At 46.9% G+C, this 9,801-nt stretch overlaps 1 protein-coding gene across 3 annotated transcripts in view; it reads right to left on the reverse strand.

Annotated features, from left to right (window-relative positions):
• ATP6V0A2 (ATPase H+ transporting V0 subunit a2) overlaps positions 1–6,063 on the reverse strand; it is a 29,925-nt gene extending 23,862 nt beyond the window's left edge. For all 3 annotated transcript variants that reach the window (XM_032471288.1, XM_032471287.1, XM_032471289.1), the window contains exons 1-3: positions 5,725–6,063; positions 2,173–2,251; positions 62–159 (exon numbers count right to left, since the gene is read on the reverse strand). In XM_032471288.1, the coding sequence (XP_032327179.1) occupies positions 62–159; positions 2,173–2,251; positions 5,725–5,841 (294 nt within the window). In that variant the 5' untranslated portion in view covers positions 5,842–6,063. The remainder of the gene's footprint in view (positions 1–61; positions 160–2,172; positions 2,252–5,724) is intronic.
• Positions 6,064–9,801: the final 3,738 nt, after the last annotated feature.

Consider the following 9,801-nt stretch of genomic DNA (forward strand, 5'->3'; position numbering starts at 1 on the left):
TAAGTAAATAAGCGGGATCTGAGATCAGTGACCGAAAGCCGCTTCTTCGGAAACAAGTTACCTGCATTTCGAGAACTTGTTTAAGAGGTGGTGCAGGAGGACTGGTCTCTCCCTCAGGAAGGGGAATATGCGCTCTATTGATTTCCTGCACCAAATATGCTGCAGAAATAAAAGTTAAACAAATTAGACTCAAAAACTTAACCACGGGACATTTCGGTCACACCACTTTACATCCCAACCTTTCCCAGGTCGTCTAAAAGTTAACCTCTAAATGCACAAAAATCTTGCCTGTCCCAATTGACCAACAGGATGCTTTCTGCAACCTTGTTTCCAAAGATCTGCAAAATAATCCTGCCTGAGAGATCAGCATGCAGCAACAAAAAAACAGTAACCTGGATAAGCACTTTCTGAAACTCCCCACGTCCTTCATTTCTAAAACTTTAGCTAAAGACCTGTGGAGCCACGGCTGCCTCTACACCTGTAGATGAAGACCAGGTTAAGGACACACTTGGAAGTGCAGGAATAACCCTGTGATGGACCTGTAATCGTCCCCACCAGAGACGTCAGTGCGACTTCCCTGCCGACGCCTTCAGGAGGAAATACGCATCCATCAACAAAATCACCATCTCTAACAGCACAAGGAGCCTGAGCAACACGGGGCAGAGAGCCAGGTGCTCCTGAGAGTCCCCAGTTAGCCGTGATGCTTTCACTCAGGACAACCTGTACTGCCTTCCCTACTTAGGTTAAAAACTAGATCCATGAAACTGAGAGAACCAGCCAAAGTTAACTTAGTTTCTTTAGTTTACATTTTCAATTCTATGAGGCATCCTTTTCCTTAGGATAAAAATCACAACAGCAGATAAAGTCATTACCAGATATGGTATTTTGGAGAAGTGTCACTAGTTATTCTATTAGAAGGAAAGAAAGGGGGGAGGGAGGAAGGGAGAGGGACAGAGAGGACAGAAGGAGGGAAGGGGAAAGGGAGGGAGGGAGGAAGAAAAGAGAGGATGTTTCACCAACAGGATAGCAAAGGAGGCACTGGGCTTAAGAAGTTTCTGGAAATGCGTGTAAATTTTTTTAACCTAATTATACCTGAATTTACTTGAGAATTCATTTTCTTTTTGAGTCTGCATTCTTTTTGCAATAGTTTAAGTTACAGGAAGTCCTGGACATGTCTCACGCGAGTCACTCCTGCCCTGCCTTGGAAAACTCACCCTGAATATCCGACCTGTCAAATGACTCATGTATGTTGCAAAGATGGGACTATGACGTCACTCTGCCCTACATGACCCGCACAGCCAGAACCTCAAACAATATGTGAAGGACTAGATTTCAGACGACTAAAAGGGTTTTGAGCTTAAAAATCCCCAATTAAAAAATACAAAAGCCACAATAATTACCCACAATTAGAAATCTTTCCAAAAGCCATCTTCTCTCCCCTCCTCAACTCTCTCATCCCCAGGTTTTTCTGTTCATCCTTCAAAAACCAAATTTGGTACTTCAGACAATTACTGGGATCATTCCCTTCTCTCTACGTCAGTCAGAACTTCAAGATTTGAATTAATAAAGACTATTTCACCTTACGCTGAGATGTCAAAGGTTTTACAGACAAAGGAGGTAGCCTTGAGCTACTGAGTTTTTTAATGTTTAACCGTCAGAGAACAGTGATCCAACACCTTTGAAAGGAAGCCCTGAGAAAAAGGAGATTATCAGCCACCTGTCTGCCATTTCCTACCTCCCGTGTCCCCTGATAGCATTTTAAGTAATACATTAATAGGTATACAATGTTTTTACATTACAATAAACTATAAGAGGTTGGTTAAATAAACTACACCACATTAAATACCAACAAAATACTATGCAGCCATTAAAAACAATGATGGATCAACCTGTTTACTGACATGAAAAGATGCTACAGTAAGTATCATTAAGTCAGAAACAAAGCTAATAAAACAACCTGACCATTTTGTATGTAAACCCTTACTTTTACAGACGAATAGTAAAATGTGTTGGAAAAACAACATAAACCCACACAGCAGTGATCACCTGAATGGGGAGAACATGGATGGCTCCTTTTTTCCTTTCTGTGTGTTTAGGTTTTCTAATTTTACTAAAGTGAACAACGTTTGTTTATATAAAAGTAGCTATTTAAGTTATTAAAAATAAACTTACCCAATATTCGCTCTAGTTCTTCACACCTCTTCACCTCACCAACAAATTTTCTTTGGAAAGAACTCACATTCTGGTTGAGCTGAGAAAAAGATGAAAACTTTGCTTTGAAGAATTTTCTAAAATTTAAAAGTCGGTTCTATTTTTAAAGTGAAATATTACCGTCAAGGGTTTGGGCGGAAAACACATCCTCATATACTAAGTACTGAATGGGAGTGTGAACTGACAACACAGCTTTTCTGGAAAGCTATTTGGCAACTGTTATAAAAAAAAAAAAAAAAACTGAAAAACATCCTCTGGCCCAGAAACAGCCCGTGAAGAAACTTAACCTAAGGAAAAGCTAACGGATATGGACAAAAATTCATTTAGAATAGCATCATCCTCAGGGATAGAGAAAAAATGATTAACAATAGAAAGCTGGTTAAAGAAAACCTGGAACACTATGCAGCAGCAAAAAGGAACTATGGACACCCAACACCATGGAGGACGTTCAGAATTATACAGAAATACACACGTATGCACATTTTGAAATATAATTAGAAAAATAATATCTGATTGGTCAATATGAACCAGAAAGGTCAAGTGTTTGTTTCTAGGTAACAGGATCAAGGAAGTTCTTATCTTTTGTTTTCCAAATTTTCCACAATGGACAAGAATTTTATCCTGACTCCATCCAGAAAACAGAACTAGAAACAGCTGAGCACAAAACTGCTTGGGCAGCCTAAGGATGTCTACCCTGAAGGCCCAGTGCTCGTTCAGTTTTCCAAATTTTTGTAAAGAATTAACCAGAAGATAAAAATTTGAATTTCGCTTCTGTTTGTGGCACTTGGATTCATTTCTGGAAGTCCTAAGCAGTAACCACTTTCAAGTTCCTAATGATTCAGACACAGTCTCTCTATAGACTAAGAATGTGATGAGGAAGCCACACACCAAAAGCCGTCTATAAATGACACAACTTCTCGGTTTCAATTTTTTTTTTCAACATCAAACACTAGTTAACTCAATTTGGACACTATGGTTCCACAAAGAGTAGAATCTTCATGAAGAGGCAAATTTCTGTGGCAATGACCCAAACATGATTGGATCTGACATACACCACCATCACCATCTTACAGTTTTGTCTTTCTCTGTTGCGTGGTTTCTTTTATTAAGTTTTGTTTCTGTTTTCTTTTTAGGGGGGCAACACTGCCCTAATTTCAGGCTAATGAAGTGTATTTTATTTTATTTCATTTTTAATTTTTTTTAGTGAAGGTACTGGGGATTGAACCCAGAACCTCGCACATGCTAAGCATGCAATCTACCACTGAGCTATACCCTGCCCTCTGAAGCACATTTTAATGTAGATTCATTTTAAGACTAACATTTAGCCTGGAAAAACCGGCAGAGGATGCCTGGTGCCGTAGTACCCACACCAGTGATCTTCCCACTCCAGCAGCTAATGGACTAAATGTGAAACACCGTTCTTAGACTGCAGACCCTTACAACAGTTTCCCTTCAGTGAGTCCTACAGTGAGCTGAATAACCTTTCTTTTCCAGGTCTTCTCTTTGGCTATCACTACAGGAAACCCTTGCCCTACCTCCTTTCCCTTAGAAGAATTACTAAAAGGGAAGGGGGAAACTGTCCAGCCCGTGCAGGCCAGAAAAGACTGACGTCAGTGATCCTATCTGGTGAGCGCCAAGTCAGGAAGGAGCTCCAGAAAAGAGCAGAAAAAGTCCAGTGTGATGCAGCCTTCTGCACTAGAACGCGTGCTGCTTGACAGTCACCCCAAAGACAGAAACAGAGACAGAGAAGACAGACAGACAGACCCACACAAACACACACACAAGCTCTGAAAACCTAACACCACAAAGGAAGAGTTCATTTAGCATTTTAGTTCTTTCTTCTGGAAAAAAAAGATGAACTGCATCTTCTTTTTCTTTCCTCGATTTGAGGTTCAAAAGAATCCCAAGTACCCTCTACCACCTAATGTCATGCTCTCGGTGAAACGTGAATCTTTGCAGTAATTAAGTAATTTGTTCAAACCTTTAAAATGTAAGCTGGATTTAGGTCTCTCGGCCTGAGTAGTAACAGGATGGGAGAAATCCACCTGTTATCAAGAAGGGAGCCTGTTTTTCTCTCAACCGTTTGCTGAATCTTTCGGGGACGAAGCACAGCTCAACACAGCACCAGCCAGGAAAATGGGCACTACGTGCGGAAGCCCAAGTGGCTCCAGGAACCAGGAAGAGCTGGGCCTTCCCTGCAGCCTCGCCTGTCACGCAGGAGTTTCTCTCTGACCTTGCAATTGCCTTGTGGAGCCAACCCAAGGATCAATAATATCAGATCTTGCGTAAGGGTGTACCCTCTTAAAATTATGGGGCCCTCAGAAAGAGGAAGGGAAACCACCAAGGGTGGAAAGTTGTGGCCCAGGAAATAAAATGTTCACTCAAGTGACTTCCAGTTCAAACAGCAAGTATTAGGTATTAGGTCCCACTTCATAATCTCTCTTTCACACCGTTCATTCCTTTCACGGCACTTATCACAGTTCATAATCAGAGTTTGTTTCCCTCTCCTCCTAGACTGTCAGCAACAAGAACACAAGGACCTTGTCCACTCTGCTCACCCCTGAGTCCCCAGCACCAAAAACAGGGTCTGCAACAGAGCAAGCAATAAAAGCTTGTTCACTCATTCAACAAACGCCAATTAATGCCCACAAAGAGAGGAACTGTGCCAAGGAATCAGGAGCAAAGGAGGCAGGAAAGGCCCTTACCCCAGGGGGTTGACAGTTCATGGTGGAGACAAACAGTAAACAAGTAACCAGATACATAAACAAGAGTTTACTACTACGCGCTGGGGAGACAGCTCCCACTCATCGAATTCTGACCGGGCTCCTACTTCTTACTAGGCAGTGGTACGTACATCACCGGGTATCAGTGAACAAAAACGACAGAAATCTCGCCCCTCAAGAGCTTCTACCAAGTTCATTCCCACTTCAGGCTCCCCGCTCTTCCTATTCCCTCCACCTGGGATCCTGTTCCCCCAGACCTTCCCAGGGTCAGCTCCTTCCCTTTCAGATCTCAGTCCAAAGACACCTCCTCAGAGAGGCCTCCCTGACCACCCCAACCTAAGTCACCATTTCACCACCCCATTTTATTTTCTCTTTAGCAAACATACTCCTGTTTAAGTATTCAGTTGCTTAAGATTTCTCTTCTGCCACCCCCGTAAGCTGCAGAAGAGCTCCAAAAGGCCTTATCAGATTTGTTCTCCCGCTTAGCCCGGCGCCTGGCAGAGGGTCGGTGCCCCGAAGCACCAGGCGGCACCACCCGAGCTGATGAGGACGCGGAGCGTTCCTAACTAACCCGTCCGGGGCAGCCGCGGACCAGTTATCCGGCGACCCTGGGCTCGGGCCCCGCTCTGCGGAAGCTCTGGCCGGAAAGTGGGCCTCAGCTTCCCCGTCTGGGAAATGGGGGCGGCGGCGCGCCCCTGCCCAGGAGCCCGCGGAAAAGAGGCCCAAGCGAAAGGCGCGATGCGGCCGCTTGGCGGGCAGCTGCGGCCCGCGTCTCCCGGGCGACACTCACGTCTCGGAACTGGACCAGGCCCTTCTCGCCCAGCGCGCTGAGGCACTCGTAGGCCGTGCCCGACTGCAGGAAGAGCTGCGCCAGGCACATGGTCTCGCTCCGGAACAGGGACCCCATGGCGGGCCGATCCGCGCCCCCGCGGGTCCCGACGGGCGGCGGCGGCGGCTCCGGGCCGCGCGGACCCGCGCTCAGCCGGGGCGGGCCGCGGCTCGGGTTCCTCCTGCGGCCTGGCCGCGGCCCCGCACCATGGGGCTCCGGACTGCACCAGTCACCCCGCGTCCTGCCACCGCGGCCGCTGCTCCAACCGCCACCACAGCCGCCCGCGAGGCCCCGCCCCCCAGCTACAGCCGGTTCCGGTTCCGCCCCCCTGCGTGCGCCCGCCCCCCCCCCCGCCTCCGCCGGCCAACCAATGGCGCCCGGAGTTGCTGGCGGCGGCGGCGGTGACGGGGCCAACCAGTGCGAACCCGGCGAGAAGGCCGAGGCGCGTGGCGTTCAGTCGGACCCCGACGGAAAGCAGCCCCTCGCTCGGCTGTTCAGAGCTTTTTAAAAGGAGTTAATTTGAGTTTACGTGCCATAAAGTTCACCCGACTAGAGTATACAATTCTGTGATTTTTAGTAAAGTTACAGAGTTGTGCAGCCATCGTCACGATCAATTTCAGAACATTTCCATCAATCCCAGGATTCCTGCTCAGCTGCAGTCGATGCCCTTCCCAGCCCGAAGCTCCCGGCTACCACTGAACAACTTTGTCGCTACAGATCTGCCTGCTAGGACGTTTCGTCTATCAACGGAATTACACCCGGTGTGGTGCCTGCGGCTGGCTCCTGCCGCTGACTTTTCTCTCGGGTCCTGGCCCCTGTGCGCCCAGAAAGCAGGGTCGGATGCCCGGCGCTGGAATCCAGCCGGCTGCGCTTGCCTTCTACGGCCCTGCACACAGCAGCCACAGTGATCTCTGAGAGGACGAAAATCGACGTGAGCCTACTTTAAATCCTCTGACTTCTCCCACTGCGTTCCCAATAAAATCCAGACTTCTTACCACGGCCAGCAAGACCCCACGGGGTCTGGCCTCTACCTTCCCCAAGCCCTCGTCTGCGCCCACCTGTCCTGCGTTTGCTTCCCCGCACCTGCCTTCTTTCTCTTTCCAGGTCGGTGCACTCGAACTTGCTGAACCTTCCCGGCCCTCTGCCTAAAACAACCTTCTCCTAGATCTTCTCAAAATTAACTCAAAAGTCCCTGCCTCTGAGGGACATCTGACCCCTAGCGAAAGTAGCCTTACCACCCCACCCGACTCCTGTTTTATCTTCATAGCGCCTCCCACTGTCTGAAATTGTCTTGTCTTTGTTTACTGCCAGTTTCCCTCCACTAGAATGAAAGCTCTGTGGACCCACCAAAAAAAAAAAGTTACCTGTCATTTGGGCAAACAAAGGATGTTGCAGCCATTAAGCCCCAACAGTTTGCCCTGAGGGGAATTCAGGATGAAGAAAAAACAGAATTTTTTCTAGTTAAGATGCATATCAAAGGAATAACTTCCATCTTCCCACACACAGGAAAGCACTATCACCATTAACTTGTGATGCCAGTTTTTTGTGATTAGAAGTAATCCATCAAGCCATCACCACTATCCCCCACCCCGCCCCAAAGGGTGAGCCGGAGGGAACTCAGGATGGAGACCTGCAGGCTGCCCGCTGGCCATCAGCCACTGCAGCTGCCCCCAGCAGTGCCCCCTGAGGGTACTCAGGATGGGAAAGCACAGGACACTGGCCCTGGAGAGCCAAGGTGCAGATCACAGGGATGATTTCAATGAGCCCAGACTCTTGCATCTTCCCCATACATACCAAAGTGCTAAATTTATTAACTTGAGATATGTGGTTTTCTTTCATTAACAGTAATCTTTTCATGTTCCAGCTACCCGATCTTTGTTGCAAAAACTCCTGTATATCCTGGCTCCTCCCCTACCTCTTCGGAACAGTCCCTCAGAGTGATCTGAGAGGCTGCCTCCGGGACTTGAAGTCCTCAGAAAGTCCACCAAATAAAACATAGATCTCAACTTTTAGGTTGTGCGTTTTTTTCAGTCCACAGTTGTGTGTGCTGTTTTCAGTTAACAGCTCCACGGGACAAGGGACACTGTCTTGGTGTCTCCAAGGCCCAGTGCATAGTGGCCACTCAATAAACATTTGTCAAATGCATATACTGTTACGGAAATGACAGGCCAGCCAAGACACAAGCACCACTCGGAGGGTTGGAGTACTCAGATTTATCATGCCGGCGGGCTCAGAGGGGCTTCTGCTCCGAAGCTCTGAGCACCTCCAAGACTTGCGCATGGGGTTTTATAGGGTTAATTACAAGCTTGGGGCTATTAGCCAATAAGGCTCGAACAGCAAAACCAAGGAATCAGTACACTGGAGCTTATCTGTTAGGAACAGATCACATTACTGACACTTGTTGAGCTTGGATTTACGAGTTAGCTTGTTAGCCCAGTAAACTGACACTAAACTTCAGAGGTATGAGTTAGCCCAGCAGAACTTAGATTCAGTAAACTATCACTTACTACACTTAGATTTATGAGTTATCTTGTTAGCCCAGCCTGGCTTTTTCTTCACAATACAAGTGCAGAAACTCAGAAAAGTTCAAACCATATTGTGTGCCCCTCCCATCCCATTCTACTGCCAAAGTGAGTTTTCCCTTCTTAAGTACAGCAATCATCCTAACGAAGCCCTCAGAATCAGGCTGAATTCCTTGTCATTTGGAAATTTCAAATGAACTTTCCAGAGCTAGTTATACTAACTGCTATAAAAAGAATTTCTGAATCTACTACAATTAATCAGTCAGTCGGGTATTTCCTTCCTTTGACAAAAGACAATTTTCGACTCCTGTAGGGTGTAATCACTTCAGCCCCCAAGACCCAAAGAAGAAGAAAAGCCGAGGGGGAAGAAATTCAGCGTAATACCAACAGTGGTCCTTGAGGGGGAGTTTCCTCTGTCATTCGCTACATGTTTAATACGAATTAGGAGAAATTAGGACTAGATCTATAGATTTAGAGTGCAAGAAAGATCTGAAACTCCCCTGGGCGGGAACACAACACATTGCACGTAGCACCAGGACTTCAGGAGGCACTGGGAAGTCAAACGAAAAGTGTGAGAAGGAACCCTTTTAAAATTCACTTTATCCATGGTGCACAAAGCCCATCTGATACAAAGACTAAATCTATCTGGTCCACAGAGAAGCCTCCCCGGAGGGCTACGTGGCCGCTCCAGGGCTTTGGTTGAAGACATCTGTTCTCCCCCAATATCCTCCAATGCACCATGCACCGTGCTCTCTGTCCCCTTATAAGGGGCCCCAGGAGGAATTTCTCTCAAGCCTTAACTAGGAAAACCTGTCCTTTATTGAAAGCCAACCTATTTTTAACCCGTGGACCCCATGATTCCTGTAGCTAATCATATTTGTTTGTTTTGTTTTGGTTTTTTCCTAAACTGAAGGCTAAATGAGGGACCAGCCTTTGCTAAGTGCAAGGTTTTGGGCATGCTTTCCTGGGCTTCCATTCACTCCTGGTTTTATTTTACTTACCTCCTATATTATTTCCTTCCCCTAGCCCTCACATCTTTCCTCATACTTTTTTTTTGTAATTTTGTACGGTATACACTATCTTATACACTGTACTAAAAAATGCACAACCTAAAAGCTGAGAGTTAGCTTTAATCGGTGGACTTTCTGATGACTTGAGCTGGGTGGTGGCCTCTCAGATTGCTCTAAGAGGCTGCTCCAAAGGGGCAGAGGAGGAGCCAGGATACACGAGTTTTGTAACAAAGAACAGGGAGTCACAACATCAAAAGATTACTGTTAATTAAAGAAAACCAGATATTCCAAGCTTGGAAATTTAGCACTTCTCTGTGTATGGGAAGATGCAAAGGTCTGGGCCCACTGAAATCACTCCTCTGATCTGCACCTTGGTAATCAGGGCCCGTGTCCTGTGCTTTTCCATCCTGAGTCCCCTCACCTCTGAGGGGCGGTGGCAGAGGGCTTGGCGGCAGCAGGCAGCCTGCTGGTCTCCATCCTGAGTTCCCCGTGGTTCACTGTCGAGG

Source organism: Camelus ferus, chromosome 32 (assembly GCF_009834535.1).
Source record: "Camelus ferus isolate YT-003-E chromosome 32, BCGSAC_Cfer_1.0, whole genome shotgun sequence".
Classification (NCBI taxonomy): domain Eukaryota; kingdom Metazoa; phylum Chordata; class Mammalia; order Artiodactyla; family Camelidae; genus Camelus; species Camelus ferus.